General features: G+C 43.8%; 1 protein-coding gene across 1 annotated transcript; it reads right to left on the reverse strand.

Annotated features, from left to right (window-relative positions):
- Positions 1-501: 501 nt before the first annotated feature.
- KDM4A (lysine demethylase 4A) lies at positions 502-26,525 on the reverse strand. Its single transcript, XM_054165070.1, has 22 exons — positions 26,392-26,525; positions 25,910-26,062; positions 25,483-25,658; positions 24,301-24,415; positions 23,272-23,465; positions 21,769-21,818; positions 21,160-21,263; positions 20,223-20,360; positions 17,910-18,160; positions 16,968-17,158; positions 15,356-15,717; positions 13,175-13,295; positions 12,381-12,559; positions 9,914-10,118; positions 9,545-9,621; positions 8,756-8,811; positions 7,746-7,854; positions 6,605-6,793; positions 5,773-5,943; positions 5,187-5,306; positions 4,468-4,560; positions 502-3,461 (listed from the first exon to the last, which is right to left on the reverse strand). Exons 2-22 carry the CDS (start codon positions 26,045-26,047, stop codon positions 3,321-3,323), a joined length of 3,180 nt encoding a protein of 1,059 aa, XP_054021045.1. The 5' UTR covers positions 26,048-26,062; positions 26,392-26,525; the 3' UTR covers positions 502-3,320.
- Positions 26,526-26,630: the final 105 nt, after the last annotated feature.

The following is a 26,630-nucleotide window of genomic DNA, read 5'->3' on the forward strand; positions in this document are numbered from 1 at the left end:
AAACACTAGGAAGATAGAGAAAGAGCAAGGAGAATGAGTCCTACTACAAACGGTATTGTCTCTGGTCATCTGAGGGGTCTGCTGATCGAGGAAGAGGTCTCCTAGAAGTCCATCCAGAGGCAGAAACATTACTGCAATTCAGGTGCTTTACAGAGGATACAGTCACCTTTTTAAACCTTATAAAAAAGTAATCACTGGCTTGCCAAGCTCATCCTGAACTAGGGACAAGCCACTATTTGTTTATACTAAAAATGCTTTTTATGGGTCCAACCTGAACCAGTCACAGATGGAAGCTTCATGAGAAGTGAAGTGAGGAGGTCTACTGCCTGCAGCATTACGTGCAAGAGACCTAATGAAGGGCCATCCAAGTTCCTGTGGGGCATACTGAGTGTGACTTCCTACTGAAGACATTCAAGAATGCCTAGCTGATACCCTGGCAGCACCTTGCCCTCACTGGAATGATGCTGCAACAGGGATAAATACAATTCCAAAAAGAAAAAAGAAAAGCCACTGGAGAAAATGTTCAGTCAAGATCAAAGTACAGGTAACAGAAAGCATGTGTACCTTCGAGACAGCTACTCTGCAAAGAGCTTTTATTGCTACCTGTTATACTTCAAGCCGTAAACCCAACTGTTTTTGCAAAGTCAAATAAGAGAGCCCCTGAAAGATAAGGATCCCCCATTTTAAGTTCATGGAGAGAAGCCAAAAGGCAGTTCAGTCACTGCAATAGGTTAAATATGCTCACATTTGAATGATGCAGCACAAGAGCCGATGGGAAAATGGGGAAGGCCCCTTTGTCTCAGGGTGTGAGATGGCAGCAGTTTCCACCACAGTGCAGCCAACTGACAAGAGCAAATCTGGAGCCCACAGAAAATGCTCTGTAACATAGCTCCTCTTCCAGAACAAACACCAGGCACAGGAGCCCTTGAAAGTCACTCAATACTTTAAGAGGTGGGTGGCAAAACCTGCTGCAGTTGATCAGCACTCCAACCAAATCCAGATGTTACGTACTAGGTCATCATTTCAGAATGAAGCTGTTGAGCCAGGTGTTTGCAGCATGGCATCTAGATGGTGCATTTAAGTTACGTGGCAGTCTGGGAAGAAAGCTTGAACACTGGCACCTTTTCTCTGGAAGGAGAATGGCAAATGATACGAAGAGTATGTCTTTCAGTAACATACAGGTAACGTTCAGCTTCTGGGAAGTTAATGCCAAATCTTAAGATACACTGACAGAACAGTTTGTCAAGACCCTGTCAGCTCCTCTTCATGTCTGCTCACAGCACATCAATTCACAGAGGCTTACATACAAGCTAAGATCTCAAAGTGCAATTTCCTTTCCACTGCCTAGACCAGAGTAACTGCAGCTACTGAATTCTGGTCCTAACAGATCCTAGTTTTTCCAAGCCAACTATTCCATTCCTCAGAAAGTGATGTAATACCCTGAGACAGGAGTTTTGGACATGGGAAAAAGAAAACAAAACAAGACACCAAACCAACAAAGCCACGAGGGAAAGCCACTATCTCCTTTCAGAATCTATTTAAGCCTTCCAGTACTGATGAACAAGGTACTCCACCAAAAAAAAAGAAGACAGAATACATCTATGCAAAACAGTGGTTGTGCAAATCTCTGCTACTCCCATCAGCCTCCTCACCCTATAAAATGTAGGGATAAGTAAGATTTTGCTTTATAAAAACTGTAGCTCATTTCCTTTCTGATGAAGAGTTGTATCACAACACAGCACTGCGTTTTATTGCTAATCACAAATTGATGCACCGGGGTGGGGGGTGGTTCAGAGAATTTGGTTTATAGCCTTCCTAGGTAACAAAAGGAAAGAAAAAAAAGGAATTAGAAATCCAGACTTTGCAGACACATTGCCACGTCCCTGCAGAAGCAGGGTGCATTAGGTCTGTTCCACTAGAAAATTCTCCTCTTGAATTGTTCCTGGAGAGCACGTAGCCGTTAACTTTTCTCCGGCAGGAAAAGTCACCTCATGCAACAAAGTGGGGGGGGAATCTGCTCAACAGCCTAACATTCCTTCCCTACAGAATAGGGCAGGAACATGTATTCACATGGTGGCTCCCACTGTGCTGTGGTAATGCTGAAATTACTAGGAACACAGTAGTGCATCTTCTGGGTACACCTACTGCACAGCTTACCTCAGCCTCCTGCTGCTGAGGTAAAAAGTTCTCTCCAACAACTGAGACGTGCCCTGCTATTACTCCTTAAAAATGCTGTGGTGACCTTTGCTGGACAACAACACAGCAGCACCCCTGCTTCAGAAGAGCACTGCACAGCCTTTCAGTAATACATAGTCCAGTGCGTGCTTTATCTTTCTCAGACCTGCTATTAGCTGTTCTAAGCAGACGCCTGCAGCCACACAACAGACAGTGCTGCCACAGAAGAGGCACCACACTGCTTCAGATACTGCTGCCCTGTTATCCCCAATACTGTGATGCTTGGGATTTAAGAAGGGACACTTAGGACTCTGTCCCTTTGGTCATTATTGCCTTAGAGGGAGTGGGGAGAAACTCTGAAGAAACTCTTTGGGAGCTGAATGCCTACTCTTGTTAGAAGGCTGCACGGCACAGGGCTCCAGACAGGTTCTATTGATTCTGAGGCACCTACTATTAAACTTATGATTAAAGTAAGTCAAAACAAAAAAAAGTATTGAATGGAGGGTTAAATAATTTGTCCTACAGGATTCGACTTCACATTTCATCTGTTCACACAAGTACCTCCTGCCTGCTTGGATCTGAACAGCCTACAGCATAACCCTCTGAAAGGAGGTACTGAGAAACAAGAGACTGAAGCTGCTTGCAACAGAAAGATGGATATAAATATAAGAAGAGGTTCAATTTCAAGCACCAGTAATACTGTCTGCTCAAGCCCAGGTGCCATCACCAGGGACACTCCCAAAAATCAGGAACATTATTCGAGTTAAAATGACAGACCATACTACTCTGCAGCTGCCAAGATTTCTGGCTACAACTCCCCAAAGAGTTTGCCACCTCTCAAAATTGTCTTTAATAAAAAAGCAAGACTGCTCGACGAGATGAAAGCAACACCCCCAAGCTGGCTTATTCACTAAGGACTCAACTTCAGACCAGGAGTCTGCAGACTTCAGCTTCAGCAAATGGGATCTGTTCCGCTATCCGACAGCTGCCTTTCAGCTACTGCAGAGCAACAGCTTTTTAGCTTCCTTAATAAACAAAACAAAAAAACCCTGGATTTGAAGCATCCAAAATATGGCCTGTTGTTACTGGAGCATTTAAATCCTTGGGGGGAGGTGGGCATCTTCTTCTTCTGCCACAGGCAGTGCTTACTCCATGATGGCCCGGTACAACGCAGGTTCAATGTAATCTTCACGGTAGCGTGAATTGATCACTCTTTGTCTCTTCCTCTCTTGCCTGACCTCCTTCTCTGCAAAGATCTCTGTGAAGCGCATATCTGATGCTATTGACTAAGAGGAAAAAGAAAAACCCACCAGTTAGTCACCAGAAGACAGCTCAAATACCTGCCTCCGTATCCTACCACAAGAGCCAACCAAATCAGGACACCTGGCAACATTCAGCCTTCTGCAAAAACTGTCCAAACACATCAAAAATATTTAAGAAGCTGGATTTGTAAATCTGGAGATAAGTTCAAGTGACCAGTCCTTGGAGAGCTAAAGAATCACAGGGGTCAAATTTAATTGAGCAGCTAATTTTAAAGTTCACCATCATTTTCTTAAAGGAATAAATGCACTCATCTCTCCCAACATTCCAGCTGTCTAGCACCATTTTTTTACCTTATGGAGCAGACATGTTTGAACACCTGGTTACAGGAGCGAGCTACAATTTGTTCTTTCTTAAACCTCTAACATCCTGTGTGCCTGCCAACAGGCTCTGCATTAGGGTCTGTATGATCATGCTGTAAAAATATCCCAGTCTGTAGTGTTGGGCATTTTTTTGTAACAGGAAGCATAAAGCAACAGAACAGGAATCCAAAGGGGATAACCAAAACTTGACTGCTGAGAGCCCTGAGCAACTCTGGCTTCAAAGTTACCTCTGCTTGGAACATACCTGGAGCAGAGACCTGCAGAGGTTCTTTCCTACCTATTTTAGAACTTGGGGGACAAAATAAAAGAAAAAAGCCAGGTCTCTTGATGCCACCCTACCAGGAGTGAAGGAACTTGGCCATTCTCATTACATGGGAACAGATATGAAACTGAGGAATAGAGACAGGAAGGGATATTCAAGTTCTGTCTCTATGCTATAAACTCCCATCTCTGCAGAAAGAGAATTAAAGGCTCTCTGGAGCAAGACAGAATTCTGCTTTTACAAAAGCCTTCTCAACTAGCAAGCTTCACAATGACTGAGGAGAACATCAGATTATCATTTTTTGCTGCCACACTCTCAGATTGCTGTTCAAGGGCAAATTAAGTTAAACAAGCTTCTTCAATGGAAGTTTGCACCCTGTTTACCTACCAGCCTTGACTTCACTCTCTTAGGAAGCTCCTCTTCAAGAGTATACACATCATCCCTTTTCACCATCAGCTGAGACCCATCTTCAAATTCCACCTAGAAATAAAACAGAAGTTCTGCTGGAAGTCTCAGAAGTTGGCCACCTCTCAGAGCTACCCAGAACCTACCATCTTCTCCCCAGAGAGGCTGCTCATGAAATAATCTTGTACCACCTGAACTTTGTAGGGTACATATGCAGGCATGCATACCGCAACAGACTAACCAAAACCTCATCCATCCCTTAACAGTGACAATAGCTCAGTAAGTGGTGGGTTATTCTTGTGACAACTCTCAAGACACTCTGGCTGGTCAGTGAACATTCACCCCTTTGGAAGTGTGCAAGGCATAATGACCCCTCCCTAAGAGAAAAGACAACCTGAACATCTTCAGTAGTTGAAGCTACAGAACAGAGTTCACTGAGTAATTGTGGACCAGCAATTTCTCAGATGCTGATACTTTTGAACAGTCAGCTGTAAGAAAAGCTGTAAGTAAACACTCTTAATTCCAGGTACTGACACAAGCATCTGGCATTGCTGCCAGCAATGAGAATACTTAAGACACTTCACATGAGCTCTATATAGCCCCTAGAACACAGCCTCTACAGTTCTGCTGGCTTTAAGAACACTCCTGTTAACATGATCAGTCTGTTAGGAGTAATAAACTTGCAGACAACAGTTCTGTACCTGGTACATCTGGATGGCATGTGATGCGACAAACTTGGCTCCGTAAACTTGTCCATCTGTCCATCTCACCTGCACAACTTCCCCTTCAGCAGGGGGACCCAACTGAAGACAGTCTCGACTCTATAGTGTAAGGGAGGAAGTTGGAAGAGACAAGAAGGGTAAGTAGCTGCCTTGTGTGAAGATTCAGTAAACCATGGGGGCCTCCATCCCAGTCACAACACCACCCCAACAATTACTCTATTTTAGGGATGGAAAACTAGGCTGAGACATCCATGTCACTTGTATTTAAATCCCAACAGTGGGCCCAACTTCAAGTAATTCATGCAGGAATGTTGCACAAGTACCAGCAAGTGTTCCTTCAGATCTACCACTGCTAAGCAATCAAAGATTAGCTGCATTCCCTGTTACACCTGTTCCTAAGTCCATCTCACAAAACACCCCTAAGGTCATTTTGCAGCACATTTCAGCCACAACACCTAGAGGTAGGACAGTTACCAAATCCCCTTGTGTGTCTGCTCTGCAGCAGCAAGAACTGACTTGCATTATGTGCCCTCTACTGGGGCCAGACTCCCACTGCACAACATACCACAATGTCCTCTGGGTACAGGTTATCACTGAAGGAACCATCATCGAAGTTGACCTCGTAGAAAGTTTCCTTTGCAAGGCTGACCACTTCACACTGATAGAAGCGACCATTCTTGTGCTTACTGATGACTATCTGTCCTGGTGACAGATCCTGCAGTGCAGCCTTAGCTCGCTGAGAACAGAAAACAATCACTTTTTACACTACAACTCAATGTGTTGAGGACCATAGCTCCAGTGATGGCAGACAAGGAAGCAGAATGTTTTAGATCAGGTGAGTAATTCTAACTAAGACTCCCTCGGCAACACTTTCAGAATAGTCCTGCCTCAGCAATTCCAAATGCTTAAAGCCTAATATGGAAGATGACACTGTCCTTCTTTAGAGCAATGCCGAGCCTTTAGAGCAAATATTCTCTAACAGACTGTTATGGTTTTGATGGCTACAAGGGCTAGATGGGAACTTCATAAACAATCAATGACTTAAATAGGAAATTCTATGATCACTCTTGCAGCCTGCTGGAGTTTCAGCACTAACTCCTGCATATTAAGTATCCCAGCATAAACTTCACTGTAATTTCTCATTACAGCAGCCACAGGAGGATATAAAGCTCTCAGTCCTTCTGGGCTGCAACCCAGAGCACAATAAAGAACCTGACTGAGATTACTCAGAGCAGCAGCAAAGTTGAGATCAGAATCCAAGACTAACACCATGAGGTAACACTGAACACTGTCAGAGAGCCAAGTTCTCAGTGAAGTTTTAAGAAAAAGCACCCAGTCTAGAACTTTTCAGTTCCTCCTACATACCGCAGTTCAAATCCCGAGAATCACATACTTACCTCTGCCTGAGATGGAGTCTTATGTCTGAAGCAGGTAATAAAGACAACAAATGGCCAGTCATCAGGCTGCATCATGACCCCTGCTGCTTGGGCACAGCTGACATGAAAGGACGTGGGGCATCGACCATGTGAGCACTGTACACAGCAACCTGCAACTCTCTTTCTTCGTTTCTTGCAAAAGATGCATTTCTGGGGACAGCAAACTAGAGGTTATTGGTTGGCACCACCTTTTACCCCCACAATAGGCTAGCTGGTCTGAAAGTCTTATACTGTGCCATTTACTCTGTAAGAGCACTGCTACTTTCTGATTAAGCAGCAGCAGCAGGCTACCAGTTCTAGGTTTCAAGGCAGTAATTCATAAATTTCAAGTAACTCTATAGACAAAAACCACACATTAAGTATCTACCAGCTCAACATGCACAAAGCACATGACCCAAGGATGCCAGCAATAGGTGATCCTGGACTAAATGAGCCTACAATGCTCCAGAGTCAACACAGCCTTTCGGTATTTGGCTATTAAGTGACACAAAGACAAGCAACAAGATAAAAATCAGGGGCAAATACCCCGAAAGTAACAGTTAAAATCCTGTCACAACTACCAATGATACATTCACACTTGGGTCAGGCCTGAAGGGGTCTTGTAGGGGAAGAATGTTATCTGTAATGATCAACATATGCAAAGAGCAGTTAAAATAATTTTCCCCTCCCACACTGAGCTCTAAGGTTAAGTTACAGTTGTTTTCTTGCTGAAGACATTCAACCATTACACAAATGCCTTGCACACCCCGAAGCATCTCAGTGCTCAGCAGCAGTCACTAAGGCAAGTTAAACACTGGGGATTAGAAACAGAACAAACAAAACAAGTATCACTATTACACCGCTGTATAAATGTCATTTACCACATACTGAAAACTGTGCCCCCCTTGCTGGCTCCTCATCTAAATAAACATAACAGAACAGGGAAATGTTCAAAAACAGCAACAGGGACAACTGGCATTTCCTATACAAAGAACAGAGACAACTACGTTGTTCAATCTGGAGAGGTAACTCGTGTTTAAAGGTTTAAGCAAAGTCTCTCAGGTTCTGAATAGACTGGAGAGACACTTTGAAACTCCACCAGTGAAGCACAGGTGATCCTTACCAGTCTGAAACGTTGCAGGGGAATTTTGCCGACGTCTACAGGACTCCGCTCTGCAATGTTCACAAATTTTGCCTCCAGTACACCCACAGCACACATCACATGAACCCACCTGTCAGGAAGGGGAGAAGAGAAAACAAAGTTAATATGCATTGGGCTGACAGGGGATGCTTTGGAGTTTAAGTAAATCCAATTCTGTTCAAGTTTGCTGTATAAAGCAGGATAAACAGGTGGAGAATCTTCTTTTCTACTGCTAGTAACAGGGAACACGTAGGGCAAATATAAGACTTCTTCACACTTCCAATCTACTAGTAACAGGCTTAACTGAAGAGCCATTCAGTGTGGCTTGTGCTGGCTGCATAAAGCTCACCTGATACGTCTATTTCTTCACAAACCTGACAGCAACTGTTCAGTCACCACTGAATTGCTTATGAGACACTGACCAAATGGTTGAGGCTCCGTATGATGTCCACAAAATGTCTAGAGGTCAAGTTTCAGTAACTTCATGGTGTTACAAGTCTGTCTCACTGCCATTTTGCATCAAAGAGCTTTAGACAATCCACCACACCAAAGGATGCAGGAAAGGCAGCTGCATGCAGCTGTTGCAGAGGTACCCTGAATTTTGCTATGTTGTGCTACTTAAAGCTGTGGCTGTCATTTGTCTCTGATGCCACCACACATTACATGGAGGAAATCAAAATCCTCTGTGATGAAGTACTGAAAGATGTTACCTGCCCAAGAACCTTATGTGATATGCTATACCTTTGCACTTTACATGTCTGCACTTATAAAATGCAAAGAAATTAATAGGTGCTGTCAACAGAATGAGGGCAAGACCTGAACAGATGATGATTGCTGCACGTGAACACAATGAACATACTTTACTGCAGCACCCCTAGTAACACAAAGTATTGAAGGTGGTTGCTGGTCACTCTGTTACTGGCTTTACTAGCTTATTCTCAGCTACTTAGGAATTGAGTCTCCCTTACGATCAAAACATCTGGAACACTCACTTGTCATCATTGGCTCTCTGCAGTGCTCCTCCTCGTAATGAACACAAACAGCAGTCCTAGCACAAGAAAGCAAGCATTAGCTGAAAGAGTGAAGTCCAGAGCTGTACACATGCTTCCTAACTTCCTCCTCAACACACACATCCAGGGGAAGAAAATGGTTTCACTGTAAGAACAGAACTATCTACTTTGTACAGATCAGCCCTTCAGCTCTCCAAAGCTGCCACCCTTAGGGCAACAAATACAGACCACAAGTCTGCTGGAGGCACACAGCCCTTCTACTCCAGACTTGTTTAACTTGTTAGGCTTTTTTTATGACTGCAATGCCCCGTATCCTCTGAGCATGTGTAAAAGGACCTGGAACAAACATCAGCAAATAGGATTCAAAAGGCTGACCCATTCCACTGATCTAGAGTCTACACAGCTTTTTCAGGGAAATCCCATTCTTCTTGCCTTCTTCATATATGCACATCTCCCTTGCTAGTGACAGAAGTTATTTTGCTTTAGAAATAGTAGCAACCACAAAATTAAGACAGATGACACGAGCTATTCCCACATTCATGCAGCACACCTTGAAACCCAAGTGAACTCATCAGCTTTGCACTATTTAAAAGGATTATATCATTATGGCTTAAAAAGCACCAAAACACAAGAGACTGATTTCTAAACATTCTCTAAATTATCTTATCCTCACAGAAGAAGACAAGTATGTAACACCACAGAAATGAACTTCATAACCAAGTTCCTACATGTACCAGATTCCATCTGTGAGACTCTCATGAGAAACTTTACCTCTTCTAAGGCATTTTCTGTACACCTGGAGCACATCCAGTCTTCAGTAGCCTTGTCAGGGGATACACCATAACAACCTAGAACAGACATATCTCACTTAAAATCTTACCAGAACTCAGACTCATTCCTCTACAGCCCAGAAATAAAGCAGGAATTAAAATGAACGAGCCTCAGGATGATACTGTGTATATAAAGATACCCATGCAGTCAACTCCATACTCCAATGGCCAGCACTCCAACATATATTGTTCAGACAAGAGCTGGACTTGGTGTATTTGTAAATTAAACAGACTGGTAGAGGCTTGCTATGATGTAGAGACTTACTACAGAGAACAGAGTTTAGTTAAGGTTAAGTCTGGAGGAACTCACTTGCATGAACACAGACATGGCAGTTCTTGCATGTGATGAGTACACTCGTTCCATCTTCCTCTAAGTAGGGGGTTGAAAGATTGAGGTCAGTGCTGCAGCCAGTTGCAGTAAAGCACATTTCAGGAATCAGGGGTTTGGTTCGGATCTTCCCATCCACAGCAGCTGGAGCTTCTCCAGAGTTCTGACTGCTGCCTCCACACTCTGCCTACAAGGCATGAACAGAGAAATTGAATTTTCTCAAGTAAAACTGTCTCACATCATCTTTACTCACCTATTATTCCACACATAAATCCACCTTAAAGAAAGAATGAAGGTATTGAAAGATTGAAGTGTTAGTAGGTTAGGTGAAAATATAGTTAGCTTCTAATGTCTTTGGGTAGAAAATGTCATTCTGAAGTTGCAGTAGCCAAACAGCTGAAAACAAGGTCTGAAATACATCACTCTAATAAGCAACAAGATACACAATCAAACTGAGTATCTTCTGACAGAAGAGATGGAATCAGCAGGACCACTGCAGGCAACACCTCTGCTGCATCCCCCTGCACCCCATCAAGGCTATCCAACATTGCACATTTATTTTACCTCAGCATGGGAGGGCTATGATCACACACAAGGGATACCTAGAGCAACCCCCATTATTTTTACCCAGTGCAGTTTCTGAACAAGTCTAATGGACTTTGAAACTACTTTGTTCCTGGGAAATGAGCAGATCAAAAATGCAGTTCCCCGGTTAAAGCTCAGGAGACTTGTAGGCAATCCTTTATAATTTATTCATCTAAACCCATGTCAAACCAAACAGCAATTACATATCAAATTTACAGAGATATGCTTCCCTTCAAATTACCCTTCCTAACACCTAAGCAGAGACAAGTATTTCTCTTTGAAGAAATGTTTCAAACCAATTTTTTTGTACCTCATAGGCCATCACAAAATTGGCTTGCCTAATCTGATAAAAATATTATTAGCAGAACCTGCAGCAGCAGAATGGAGCTGTGCTCCACTGCGCCTCCTGCAGCGCATCAAAAGGCAGGAGAAAGAAGTCCATGTAAGGATCACAGCTGGAAAGAAACTGGCATGCTTTCAACAAGCCCTGTTTATTCAGGTTCTGTAAAACTTAACTGATTACACAGAGCAATTACACATCAAGCAGAAGACTAAAAGGATGAAGAAAATCTGCAACAAAGTTGAAGAAAGTGTGACTTTCCCCCTCCACCCCAAGCAGCTAGATACTTTTCTCCTTCACAAGGGAAAAGTGAGTATTTGTCTGGCACTTTGTGCCAATTTAGTTGAATGTAACTGAAGGGAGTTCCCAGACTTGCTATAGGCTTTCTGAAGTAGGAACAAAGACCCTAACCACAGCTCGAATCTTGGAATTTTCTGCTTCACTGCCTGCTGCAGACAGACATTTGAAAACCTGCAGCTAGGAGTTTTCTGCTTGATAGCATTTTTAACTCAAGAAAGAATCTAGTGGGACCTGAGCTATCCTCAAATTGTTAACTTTGTACTCCGTCAGCACTAGCGAAATCCCCAGGTACTATGCAGCTTCTGTGTAGCATTTTCCAGGCCAAACAAGAATCTTCTCTCAAACAGAAATAACAAGATTGACCAGAAACTACAATCTATGATTTTCATGAAAACATATTTGCAGTATAAACACTCAAAAAAACCCCCAAACTTGAGTTTTTTATTTGCAGAACTGTGGCAAATCTGTTTCTAGTGCCATCATAATCATACAGTAATCTTAAATGAATCACATACTCCTAGCATATGGGAAACTATCTGCAAGTTGCAGGTTGAAGATACAATCAGACTATTATCCAAGCTACCTTAAAATTACACACCTTATGCACAGCAAAAAAATAAGTATCAGTGTGGGACTCCTGCCTAAGCATTCCAGTCAACATCACAAAGGGGTTCTACAACCCATGCCAAGCTATCCATTGCTACAGCCACACTTGGCTAAAGAACACTTTCACGTGGCATAGCCACTGTCAATATGGATACACTCCACAAAAAGACAGTTTTCTGTCTATGCCATCCACAAACACAACCCTAAATCTTTTAAAGTAAAAGATTTTCTTCCTTGCCAGCTTTCCAAGGACCATGTGCTCTAAGTGTTTTGAAAACGTGTAGAAGTGAAGGTGTCAGTCTGGAAAAGAGAGCTGAGGTTTTACAGTCAGCTTCAGCAACATTCAAGTTCCATTCTGTGGTTTGAACTACAGCCCCAGAACACAAACTTCTGCTGAACAGCCAAGCGAGCCCCTGGGAACCCACAGGCAGTCCATCACAGCTGTGCTGAGGTTCACCCAATTGTGCTCTCCAGGAGCAATTCCTTGGGAAGACTGCAACACTGACACAGCTTCTGTTAACTGGTAACACACAAAACGACATTTTGAAGACTATGCATCACAGCAGCAACCTATCCAACTATCTCTATGGTATCATTAACAGACCTTGGTCTACATACCTGGTATGTCTGGAAGAGCATGCACACAGCACAGTAAGGAGACTGCTGAGCCATGGTCTGATTGTATTCTTTTTCTGCTTCAAAATTTGGAGGTCGATTCTGCCACAGCTGGCTAAGTGGCTTGGCCCATGCTTCTGTCTCCTCAGCCTCTTCTTCAGGAGTTAGTTGCTCTGATGTCTCTGTGATAAGAGATAAATTAACTCTGGGATTATGTGTTATGTGACCTTTCAAGATAGCCTTCTTGCAAATGAAAATGTGTCTCCCAAGAAGTTATGAAAGACTGCCAGAAATCAAATTGACAGAAAGGTGACAGAAGCCAGTAAACGCTGTCTCCTTTTCAAAGGGTTTCTACTAATCAGGCAACTGTGCACATAAAATAGGCTTATTGAGTGAGAACAGCACAAGCTCAAAAATACATCAGGACTCAGGCTGTCAGCCAAAGAATGTGATGTTGTTTGGTTTTGTTTTTAAGAAATGATTGATATTTCCATCCCTTCCTGAAATGCTCTAAGGCAAGCAATTATGCAACAGCCTCTGGTATTGGTTTAATTTTCCTTTCAGAGCTGTAACTCCAAACAACAGAACAGAAAAGAAAGAAGATACCATTCCAGAGAGAAGTTTAATGATGCAAGCACAAAAAAAAAAACAGAAAGGGAGATAACCAACTGTCTAGGATGCAGAGAGGTCACTTATTGACCTGTGCTTAAGGCCGGTTACTTAAGGGAATACCCTACACTGTCCAGAGAGGCTGAGACCCTCTCTCCAGTTTCCCAAAGAGCACAAGGCTTACTTACCATCATCACTAATGCAGTCTTTAACCAAGAGTGGGTGATGGCGTGGGAGCTTGCTCAATGGCTGGCGACGACCTTTGGACTTCTTACTCTCCTTCATTGACCTTATGTACTCCTTTGCTACCTGGACAAGGAGAATTAGCACAGTCAAAGAAAAGGCAATTAGCACAAGCCCATTTCATAATGTTTTTTAAAGCAATTTATTTTGAACTTAGAGAAACCTCCACAAAACTACATGGAGGTTGTAGACAGGTGGGAGCTGGTCTCTTCTCCTAGGCAACCAGCACCAGACCAAGAGGACACAGTCTCAAGCTGCACCAGGGTTAGTTTAGGCTTGAGGTGAGGAGAAAGTTCTTCACAGAAAGAGTTACTGGCCATTGGAATGGGCTGCCCAGGAAGGTGGTGGAGTCACCATCCCTGGAGGTGTTCAAGAGGGGATTGGATGTGGCACTTGGTGCCATGGCTTTGTTAGTCATGAGGTGTTGGGTGACAGGTTAAGACTCGATCTCTGAGGTCTTTTCCAACCTTATTGATTCTATGAAAAGGCATGCTTACTTCCATGATTATTTCTAATTAAATTCAGCTGTTTTTGAAAGAACTACTTGCAGCATTTCTGCTAGGGAATACCAGATAGAGGTGTAATAGCTCTGTTGAGCCATTAGAATAGAGACTTTCCAAAGGTCCCATTGCAGCTTTTCATGCAAGTCTGTTTATAAGAATTGTGTCAAGAGAAAGAAAAACAAATTGAATGGTTCAGCATAGAAGAGCCATGGTAAGAAACCTCCCACGTGCTGGAGAAATCCAATTCAAAAATGCCAAATTAAATAGTGATTCAAATAATAAAACAGTAGCAATTAAAAAAAAAGGCATTACAGAGTTCATTACCATCTTGAAATAAAAGGCTTAGCTTAGATGAAGGAAACTTTCACTATGTCTGCTTATTACTTGCATTGTCTTTCCAGACAGGCTGACAGAACGAGACTACAACAGTGATTTCCTCTTCTCTTATGTAAACACAACTGACACACTGACAGAGTTCCTACTAACCTGACAAGCAAGGCAATGCTTCTAACAGCCCAGGAAGTCATTCAGCAGGTAAGAACCCTCCTCCTCTTTTAGTTTTTGAAAAATCTGTTATTCCTTCAGGAGCAGAATGCAACTTACACTTTAAAAAACGTTCTTCTTTTCATAAGGCAAAAGAGAGCACAATAATCATTACCCCTGATCTCCTATGTAGGCTTGGATACAAGACTCTGAGAAACGGAAGTGCTTTTATTCAAATGGAAATTGTCCTTCCCAGTTGCCATCTGATGGAAAAAATTGTTTTGAAATACATCATACTGGGGATAATGATCTCCACCTACTGAAAATTTCACCTTTTCCCCTCTATGAAGCATACAGTGGAGACACCAGTATCAGCAACAGACTTCCTTTAGTTTAAATATCCATGAGAACTCTCAGTTTCAATATACTTAATCAACAGATTTGCCATTTGCTGCTCTGTTTCTGCAATTCCTGAATTTCTAAGACATAATCATGACTGGCCTCCCATGCTCTAAACAGAGATTTTAAAGAGGGAGGTAAAATAATTTGGAAAGATCTCAGCAAGCAGGATTTTAATTATTAGAGCCTTCTCTTGGGTTGTCTAACAATAGACAATTGGCATTTCTTCACCACTCAGATGTACATTCTCCCAATCAGTAATTTTTGTTTCATCATGTCCTTTTTCAGAAAGGACACACAGATGGATACTTGCATGTGTTTTTATACTAAAAAGTCCCTCAAAGATATGAATGTGCTAGTAATAAAGGCTGGTCTGAACTAGATGCATTAGATACAAATAGGTGTCTATTACAATACAGGGAGCTGAATCAGCCTGTAACACTACCATGTCAAAATCACTAAGAAACCCTTTCCCTTCAAGCACTTATATTACTTAAAGAAGTGCTCAAAACAAGAGATCTCCTTGCCTTCTAGAAGAGGTAAGAGTGTAAGACTTTCCTCTTAATTCTTGTTTGTTTAGCAACAGCATAGCTATTAAAAAACACATTAACATCGAAGCAACCTGCTAAGCAAACACCAACGGAATGAAAATGTAATCTGCACAGATAAGAAGTTTTGTCACAGCAAGTCCATGACCATGTAACACAGCCCTTAAGATTTCAGTACTCTTGCCATTCATACCTCTGCCAGTTCTTGCTCATTCACGCTGCTGGTGGCACTGGCTTTCTTTCCCGAAGCTTGTTCATTGTCGGATCCGCTGGCATCTCCTTTAGCGTAGCTATGGACTGTAAGCACTCGAGCTGGCCCGGGAAGAGTTCGTTTTGCCAACAGATCAACTGATTCGGAGTCTGAGGACCCAGAATGGGCAGGCGAGCTGGACTGAACGCTGGATGCTGCACTCTGCTTTGAAGTTGGCAACACTGAACTGGAATTTGAAGCATGTGAAATGGAGAGATCCAATGCAGCTGCTTCTTGTTCTTCCTCTTCCTCCTCCTCAAGCTTCACTGTCTTCAGTTCTTCAAATTTGGCCGTGTCCACACGATCTAGAAGAAAGGATAGACAGACTCTTTCTAAAGTCTGAGCAGCAGAGAGAACATTTGTGCAAGCACTTGCACAAAGCCAAACAGAAAAGCAAACCACTACACAAAAAAGATAGCAACATTAAAAGATATAAAGAGTAGATCATTGATTCAAACACCTATAAAATCACAAGTGGCTTTTAGAGAGAGAATAAAAGCATCTGCTCTTTACCTCTTTCAGTACAAGAACTAGAGTCTATCAAACAAAGCCAGCAGAGGGTGAGTTCAAAATAAACAAACAAGAGATGATCCTTTATGCAGTGTAGCTAAACCAAACTCCTGGCCACGTGATCCTGTGGCTAAGAGGTTACAAGAGTTCATGGGAGACTTAATGGAAGACAAATAAAACCCCACTAACCAACAGATTATTAAATACAGGCTGCCAAGGGCTGGAAAGCAGAATACTAGAGGGAGGCATCACATCTAGTTACCCTGTTTTTATACTGCTCCATAGGCCCTTTGCTCCACCCTTACAATCAAGGATAACTGATGCAATACAAACCATATTAATTTTTCCTCCAGACTACTTATTACAAAAATTACAAGTAGAACATTTATACAGCATACCAGATCCATGCTTCCAGGAAGTGTGCATGTTTTACTACGCAGTTTCCATAAAGAGGTCACAACAGGGATACAGAGGACCTCAGATGACATTTTTGTATATTAGCAAGCAAAATAAACAGCCAAAATCAAAACCAAGCAACATCAATTTCCTAAGAAAGACTCATACAATAATTCCTGTCCCCTTTAACTCAGCTGAAAAGCAGCATCCTCATGACCAACCTGGTCAGTCAGTGAAGTAGCTGCATTTGATGATCTCAACCACAATGTGGAGGTTTTTTTGATATAATTCTCATTTGAAAGTTATCCACAGGCAGCCCACAACAACTAGTAACTCAAGCTGTGGTTATTTCTTTCACTCAAACAAGCAGCAAAAGCGTCAGACAAATTTAACTGACATTTAACCTGAAACTGCTCTAGATGCACTCTTTGGTCTAGAAACATTAAATGGTAATCTAAAGTCTCGTGACAGTAAATTTCTAACTGCTTGCATGGGTCTGAAACTAGTGTCTGCTTTTTTTGGGGATATGACTGCATTCCACTGACTACCAGCATATGAAAAAGAGTGCCCCAGATTCAGCTCTATCAACTTCTCTCCCTGAAGAACAATACTCTGTCCTCTTGTACCACTATAAAGCTTGACAAGTTACCTGCAAGCTTGAGCCTTTGTCCACTTTGCTGCACAGGCTGACTCAAGGGTCTCTCACGAGGCTGCGCCACGTCTGCTTCATACTGTGTGGAGCTCAGCTCCTCCTTGGGGAAGGCCTCGCTCTCACTCACCTCCTGAGGAACTTCGAGGCAGACCCTGTGCCTTTTGGTTCCTATGCGATGCTTGGGGATGCTGCAGGAAACAAAGCTGTATGTCAGGTTACCAAATACATAAGTGTGTTGAATTTCTGGCTGGCTGCACAAAATACAGCCTGGCTGGGATCAGTGTTTTATGAGACAGCATCTGACAAGCCAAGTAAGTTCAAGTTTTCTGAAGTGCTTTTTTTTACAGAAGCAGAATCAGCAGTCCTTAGGGACGGCTCCTCAGCATCTGTCAATCAGGTATCAGGCAGCTATGTTTTAGCCAGGTATTCTTTATCTTAAACAAACAAAAAAAATCCTAAAACCCCACAAAATCCAAACACAGCCAAAAAAGAGACAACTTTAGTAGCTGACACTGTCTGAAAAAACATCAACTGCAAAACTATGATTAGCTTGTCCACCTTTGGCAACCAGGAACTGCACACTGAACTCACAGCTTGCAGCACTGATAGTACTGGAATTGGGCAAGTTCTGCCCCATGACCCCTTTCTCTCCTGGCCTTGAAGGGTACAGTGCACACTTCCAATCCAGGCTTTGGACATCTGTCCAAAGATGAAAAAACTCCTCCCAAGCTGGTACATTTACTGTCTACCACCGACTACCACCAGTGTGGACTCAGTTTAAAAAAAACAACAAACAAAACAAAAAATTAACCTCTATGCTCAAGAAAAGATTGTTACCTATGACTGCTGCTGCCCTACCACAGTGGCAAACCTGCAATCAGAAGTAGGTCAAATTCCTAGTAATTCAACAGAAAAGCAGAGGGCTACATAAAGCGCTACCTTTTTGCCTCATCCCCGTCTGCCTCTTCTTTACACATCTCTCCTGTTTCCATCTCCTCAACACACTGTTTCCCATTCTTGACTTTTTGCATGAGATCTCCTTTAAGGAACTCTGCTGCCTCTGGAGTTGGAAGAGCATGGTCGATGACAGTGACGTCCTTCCCCGCTTTCCAAAGCTTGTACCGGTCTGGCTGGTATTTCCTCACAAACACATCCATGGAGATCTTCACCATGTCCTTCCGACAAGAGCACTGAAGTCAAGAAAATATGTAAGTGAGGCCACATTTGGAACAATTCTGCTCTTCATTCCTGTATCAATTTGCTTTCTGAAGCTTAACTGAAGGGAAAAAAATAATTCCCAGTTACACGTAACTTGAGCCTCAGAACGCTCAAGATTCTTTTCCAGGAAAACAAAAAGGCATACCTTAAGTTACTAAAAACTGGGCAGAGAAGTCAGCAAAAATGATGAAACAGAAAACCAGGTGTTACCACAGTAACCAAGAAAGAAAGTTCACCAGCCTATTTACAGAGTTGCTGGTAGAAGCTGCCTGTATTAAAATGAGGTCATACAAAAACAGCCAGCAAAACCAGAGACTGTAATGAGAAGATCAGAGCCATACATGAGCCTACCCAGAGGAGTAAAGGTTCCACTCATTCAGGCATAGTTACAGCTGGTGCTTCTCAGTATGCACTTGAGTGTAACTTCTGAAAGCAAAACCCAGGTTTGTAAGGCAACTGTTCAGTTTAATAGAATAGAATAGAATTCACCAGGTTGGAAAAGACTTTCAAGATCATCAAGTCCAACCTATCACCCAACACCATCTAATCTACTAAACTATGGCACCAAGAGCCCCATCCAGTCTCTTCCTAAACACCTCCACTGATGGTGACTCCACCACCTCCCTGGGCAGCATATTCCAATGGCAAATCACTCTTTCTGTGAAGAACTTCTTCTTAACATCCAGCCTAAACCTCCCCTGGTGCAGCTTGAGACTGTGTCCTCTTGTTCTGGTGCTGGCCACCCAGGAGAAGAGACCAACCCCCACCTGGCTACAACTTCCCTTCAGGTAGTTCTAGACAGGTCTCCTCTGAGCCTCCCCTTCTCCAGGCTAAGCAACCCCAGCTCCCTCAGCCTCTCCTCATAGGGCTTGTGCTCCCGACCACTCCCCAGCTTTGTTGCCCTTCTCTGGACACGTCCCAGCAAGTCAGCATCTTTCCTAAACTGAGGGGCCCAGAACTGGACACAGGACTCCAGGTGTGGCCTAACCAGTGCTAAGTACAGTTCAGCCAAGATACTTTTTTGGGTGACACTAGAGGCATACTTCCAGGCTAAATGGTTAAGTCGTAGTTATAATATCAGATAAAATACCAAGAGACTCTGACCACTAAGCACACTCTTTTATCTTTGGAAAGGCAACTAGTCCCCTGCTTTTCCTTGAAGCCTCACCTGATCTACACAGAGCTGAAAACCAAGTTACATGACATCTATACTTGAAATAAGGACATGAAACAGGAGGTGGTGGAGTCACCATCCCTGGAGGTGTTCAAGAGAGGACTGGATGTGGCATGAGGTCTGTGGTGACAGGTTGGACTCGATCTTTGAGGTCTCTTCCAACCTTGGTGATACTGTGATACTAAGACAGCTTGTGAAGAGCATTACCTGTACCAGAAAGCAAACATCACATCTTCTATAGCCAAAGCACTCCTTTGTGGGAACGCCAGTCACAAGCGGTTTGAGCAATCTGGCAGTGCAGGCCTGAGAGCCTGACATGGTGGTAGGCCATGCTCAGCATAAGTGCAGAGCCAGATACCAGTATGCCAAAACAGTGCTGTGCCTGCAGCACTGTAACTAAAACAAGACGCTGGTAGCTAGAAACATAGTAAGTTATCTCGGGACAACAGGACATGCACCTGCATCAACAAACCTCGCGTATCATCCATAGCTGGACCAATAATCTACAATACTGTGATGTGTGGTCACTCATAGGGGACTAATAGTCCATGCCAACAAGGCACCCAAGGTTATATAAATTGTAGCAGTTTCCTTGCTACGCACTTCTTTTTCTGCCTGTCCTGTCTCCTCTCCTTCCATGCTTTACTGTGCCATGCTTTCACCATAGGCCTAAGCCATAGGCCTGCAATACTGGAACAATAAAGGATCAATACCCGATCATATTGGTCAGCCATATTGATTCCAAGAACCTCCATTGTCGCCATATCTGGATAAACTCCTTTACATCAAACATTAGGAGCTTAATGGGCAGCAGAACATTAGGTTATTTGTATGCAGTAGGATGGTTACAGATCACTTACCAGTACAGACTGCTTCCCGTACTCGATCCATCGTAGAGTAGCAAAGTTGGTAGATTCAGCACAGTTGAAGCCATGATTAAAGCCAGCATGGTAGCTATAAGGAAAGGTTATCATGAACTCCCCAGCCTCCTGTGTCACCTAGAGACAATTGAGACAGCACACTGTTACTCACAACCTAAGAGTTTACGTGGTGAGTCTGAACAAAAGGAATTCCCATTCCCCTCATGCAAGGACTGTAGCTGAAACCCACACCCACAGATGGTGGTTGGAGTTACTTGCTGCAATGGATATACTCTGTACTTACTTTCATTATTCTCCTACTTAAGTATACACTTACTGGGAAGGAACACTAATTTTTTCACTTAAACACCACCAGTTAAAATAGCACAGAAGTGGTTATACATTAAATACTCTGCAAAAAAAACTATCTGAAGGTCATAAATGTCTTTATCTGTATTACCAACAGGTTTGGCTGAAGAGTTTCTAAGTTAAAGTAAAATTTCTATCCACACATAGCTTGGAAGTTTACTGCTGTTTTCATTTGATGTTGACGTTCAAGTAAAACTTTCAGTCAGCCTTCCACTGCTGGGAGGTGGGGAGGCCAAGGGGAGAGGAGAGGGTGGGAGGTTATCACCTGAAGAACTCAGAAGTCTACCAAGTTATTAATCTACAAAGTTATCAAATGTAATGGAAAAAAAAATAGCAGGGAACAAGTCCTATTTTCTATTGAGGAAAGCTGGCACAGGACAAGTCTGAAACAAGAAAACAATAATCTCTCTTTGCTGAATACACAGCTAAACAGTAAAGTTAATCTAAGACAAGCTGTTGTGCATAGTTTTAAGTTAAAAACAAAGAAAAAAAATCTCTCAGGAGACAGAGCCTTTGTTTTTAACAGTCCTTGACAGATTTTTTTCTGTCTCAGAGCACTTTTCTACACCTTATCAAAAGGGATGCCGTATTTCTTCAGAATCGATGGAGAGATGAGAGTCATCTTGTGACGCAGAAACGCTTCACAGCTTTGGGCACTTCCTGGGAAGAAACCTGTATAAAATAAATGCAAGGAGAGATATTACCAGTCTGCTGTGAATTAATTTTTCAGTAATTTTCAGGAAAGGTTACTGTCTAAATACTATTTTCCCCTAGGCCTACAAGTATGGACCACCTTATTTGAAGTGTGCTAGCTTGCACTCTGGAGAAAAAGGACTACTCCTGGAGATTTATCTTTAACACAAGACAATTTGAAAGAGAGTAAGAAAGACCACACATAGAAGGGCATGCCCTTGGCTATAACCTTCCAGTTCTGATGACCAATAGTTAAAAAGACTCGTCTCATTAAAGGTTAGATGACTACAACTGCATTGTTTGTAATGGGATGTTTCTCTTGTGTGCATACTATAAACAGTGAGAAGTAATAAAATCTTCTAAAAGGCAAATCATCAATTCAGTTGTGCCAGCCTGTGCTCTGCCATACTCTGAAAGAGCTGAAGCCTGTTGTGGCTGTCCATCCCATCCTCCACAAAAGGCAGGATACGAAGTGCTTGATTACCTTTTGCAAGTCTCTCCAGTCGCTTCCCATGCTCTGGAGGGATAGAGTACCTGCAGTCATAAAAACAAGTCTGTTACATTCAAGGGACATGACACCACCTCAGGCTGACTGGAAACCATAAATGGGCACCAAGGCATGAACTGCTTTTATTAAAAAAAGAAAATCCCCCATCTCTACAGTCTTTCAAAACTCAGTGACATAAAACTAAAAACCTCTATCAAGGACTTACAGCTCTCTATTCCAAGACCAAACAAGAGCCAAAAGCTGACCATGTCCTCCACTGACTTTTGCTTAGACAGTCAAGGATGTAAAAACTTTCATCCACTTAATTAGCAGATCCGTGCAGCAAAAAAGTAACTGCAAGAAAGGAAGATCTCTTCCTGACTTGTCTCAGCTCACAGCTGTGCAATTGCTAGCATACTAAATGTAAGGAGAGCACAGCAAGGGAGAAAACAGGAGCCAGCTCTTCCTGCTGCTCAGACCAAGATGGGACTAAGTCAGATGCAATGCCACATCCTTAACATACAGCGGATGCTGCAGGCTGTGCACCTCTCTCTCTGTACACAACTTTACAGGCACCACACAACTCCTAGTTGGTTTGACTACAATAAATAAACTCACTACCTGAGCTTGCTTTCACTTGGAATAGAATGTTATACTCTTGATTAAACGTCTTGTTAAATAAATGAGATGAAGAAGGTATCAGTAAAGTTAATTTCTTCCACATACTACTGTAAAAGAATCAATAGCCAAAAGATTTATCTGACTGAACTACTCTGTTTTGTGTTGCCATGCTATTGTCAATGCATGGGGTAGTTCACTGGTCACAAGGCACTAGCTATTATTTTTTTTTACTTCAAACTTGCATTAAAAGGCAGCCAAACCCACTAGTTTACAACAAGAGTGCCATGGAAACAATTACTGAAGTTGCTCGAGACATTTATTTGTGAACAGAAGGGAATGATTCACTTTTAAAATGTAAGCCATGCTAGAGAAAAATTCAGGAGCCTTTCCTCAAAACCACTGTGAAAGCACAGACACTGGATGAACCTCTCAGCGATGTCCACTATGCTGTTTTTAGCTTTATGATAAACAGCTACACCTCAAGTATGTCAAAAACTGTCTGTTCCCCATGCACCTGTGTGACAATGGGCTTACTACCTCTCTATGGGCATTTTAGAGCTTGAGGAAATCATAAGCACATTCTCCGAGTTCTGACCCTATTTCAGCAGGAAGTGTACACCCTGTGTTATAATTCTGAAGAACTCTGTATCAGGACTACAAATGGACTTTCTAGAAGGCAGCCAAACAAATGATACTGTGGACACACACTGCTTTGCAGCTCCTCACTGGTTTCCAGTGTTCTTGTCATCAGGTACAACTGCAGTGCAAGATCAGAGGGGTGGTAATTCCTTTAGTCAACTCTCATAACTTCAGGACTTTGACTCCAGTATTTTATGGCATTGTTTTTCTACACCTAGAAGCTTCCCTAGAATATCTTACCATGATTTGGGCTCCCCAAAATGCAAGTAATTAATACTGTAGAGATCCATGTCCTCGGTGTGCCAGGCAAAGGAGGTTTTCCACATGCCAAAATACAGGTAAGGAGTATTCACTCCTTCGATGGTTATGCCGCTTTCATTCTCCACAATATCCAGGATCGTGTTCAATCTGCCAATATTCCACACATCTATGTGCTGCAAAACACAAGCCCCAAGTTAAACAAGCACTATGAAGGACAGAACCACACAACTACGATGACAATTGCAAAAGGTATCAGACACTTGTGAAACAGCACATCAAGACAAACCATCTACTGGCACAGTTCAAACCATTCGCTAGTTCACCTAAAACAAGTTTAATATGATGCTGGTATGTGTACTGAGGGTTTACTGGCCACCTCTATGGAGAAATAAAAAGCTATCAGCCAACATAAGGATGAGGCAGGACAAGTCATCAGGAAGCTAGAGACTTTACAAAGCAGAGAACCACAGTACAAGTTGAGCTGATGTCTCAGCCCTCTTGAACAGAAACACTTAAATCACCCTAACTTAGTAGGCCAGCAAATAGAATGCATCCCTTTTTCTAACGTTTATCACCCCAACACAGTCTGTAGTTAACAAAGCTGTTCCACACAAATACACGCACTAGGGTATGCCAAAGTGGTGCAGGTTCACTGATCCTACACTTCCAACTCTCATACACCATTCAGGACAAAGCAGCAGAAAAGCCACACTTGCACAAGTCTACTTTTTCCTTTCTTGAACTGAACTGGATCACACTGCAGTGCTAAGAGAGGTCCCTTAGAACACTACTACTAGTAGCCTTAATTATCTGGGTTAAATGGAGAGATGTAACAAACACCAGAGATGTTATAAACAGCAGTTCTATTCTGCCTACTCCCAAAGCTGGAACTCTGCTAAAACTATCATTAACTCCCTCTGAAAGTTAAGAATCAAAAGTAAGACAAATATTTACAGAATGCAATACCCAGGGATAATTGTTTCTTGAAAACCAAACCAGTCCTCTTACCTTGTCGTAAAGTGTGCCATTAACATCAGCACCGTAGATAGGGGCATTGAATGTCAGGTTCTTCCAGTATTTTCGTTCAAGGTCTTCAAAGTCTGTGTAGCGGGGCGTGCAGTACCTGAAAAAACCAACAAAGATACTGAAGGCTTCGCAGTGTGGTACAGGAAGAGTCTAACCTAACATTTTTCACCACTGACAGAATGGGTGTAACGCCATGGCAAAATTACCTAACACATACCCTAACTCCAGGACAGCAATGGAAGCAGCCACAGATATGCTCCTGTGAGACTTGGGAACAAAGGATCAGGAAGAAAATTACTTTCCCTATTTCTCAGTTTACTTTCATTTTTCCTTTGTGCACTTCCCTCGGGTCAGAACAATTTCACTTTTTAGCTGCCACTACCTAGCAAGAAAGGATTTAGTCAAAATCAGAAATGATACAAACGACAACTTGGGAAAAAAGCCACAAAACCCGAAGTTTCCTGCCACTGCAAAAGTAACAAACATTTCCAGACTCACCTGCAATTAATCTGGTCAAGCATGCTCAGTTTACCAACAAAGTATCTGGTCTTTATGTCCTTTCCCTGCTAACTATATACCGGCCTTTTTGTGCAGCACCAAGGGATCACATTTATGCCCCAACACCCTTTCCATATAGATATGTGTGTGTGCAAGTATCCCTGACAATTACCTATATAGCATAAAAAAGTAATCTTCATTAAATTTTCGCATTAGAGAAACAGAATACTAAGGTATCTGACGTGTACTGCTCTCACAAGACAAAACAAGCTTCAGAGGGCAGACTGCAGCTGGCCATTCCTAACTATTTTGAAACGGCTCTATCAAACACTCCTTTGCTTAACCTTCTTTTGCAGTGACCTTTTTTCTCTCTCTTTTTCGATATCAAGAACATTCATTTCTCTACTCAGTAAATATTTCGATAGTCTGAATATAGGGGACGGGCAGATAGGAACCCGCAGCAATTAACAAAAAGTTCTGCCGTCACTCCACATCCTCTTGCCAGATCACACAAGCCACAGGCCAGCTTTACCAGCACACCTCAGCTGCTCAGGGCGTTACAATCACGCCTCGGTCCGGCACCAGACCGCAGTAAGGGCCTAGCCCAGGGGAATCCGGGCAACCCGAACTCCCGCAGTGACTCCCTGCCCGGAGACGCGGACGTACTTGTCGCTGTTGGCGATCCTCCTGAACTCGCGGACCGTCATGGCCTTCTTCTGAATGTTGTACTGGGTGAAGAGGCCGGACTGCCCCGTCACCACCTGCTGGATGGGCGCCGGGATGACCAGCTCGTCGATGTCATCGTAGCACCGCCGAGGCTTCCACTCCTTCGGAGGGACAATCTGCGGGAAGCAAAGCGCAGCTGTTCACCGTCCAGCGTACCGGGGAAGGCACCTAACTCGGGCCGGCCAGGCTGAAAGCCCCGGGCCGAGGCACGCCGAAGTAAACAAAGGGCGGAGGCGGTGCGGCGCGGCGCGGCCCGGCCCCACTGGGTGGCAGAGGGCCGAGGCCGGAGCGCGGACCGTGGCCAGACGACGCGGCCTCCTCCGCCCGGGAGAGAACTGGAGAGGTGAAGGGGGATTAGGGTTCGCACCTTGGCCAGCCCGGCGCGGTGGGCGCCCTGAGACTCCACGTAAGCGATGTAACGGCTGAAGTCCCGGAACTCCTCCATGGTGGGGCGGAAGGTCATGATCCGCGCGCTAGGGTTGAGGCTCTCCAGGTCCGAGGCCATGTTGCCGGGCCAGCCCTGCACGGAGGAGCCGGGGGGGGGTATGGCACGGAGGGGCGGGTCACCGCCTGCACCCCTCCCCCAACGCTGCCCCGCCCAGCCGGCCCAGGCGAGCCCCGTCGCGCGCTCATGCCCCTCCCTCTCCGCCCGCCGGCCAATCGCCGTGGGGTCCGCACAAGCCCTTCCTCCGCATTGGCGGAGGGCACTTGCCCGTCAGGATCACGGTTATCTTTCCTCCGCACGACGAAGAACGCCATCGATTCACGCCCCTCCCCACCCCCCCTTTCCCCGGCCGGGGCGAGCCCGTTCCTACGCGGAGGGTCCGAGTCCCCGCCCGGCGTGCTCACGTCAGCAGAGCGTCCCTCTTCTTCGCCTCCTCCGCCCTCCCCCTGCTCCAACGCCGGCCGCCGTATCCCTCCGCACCACGCGCCCAGTAAGTCCGGCAGGCCGCAGACGCCACCGCGGCCGTTCCGCACCACCCAAGCCCCGCCCTGCCGCCTTAGCCCGCCTCCTTCTCCACCGTTCGCCCCTCCTCCGCCACCGCAGCCAATCGCTTGCCTGTTCCCTCTTCACAGCCAATACGAAC

This window comes from Dryobates pubescens, chromosome 11, assembly GCF_014839835.1.
Source record: "Dryobates pubescens isolate bDryPub1 chromosome 11, bDryPub1.pri, whole genome shotgun sequence".
In the NCBI taxonomy this organism is placed as follows: Eukaryota; Metazoa; Chordata; class Aves; order Piciformes; family Picidae; genus Dryobates; species Dryobates pubescens.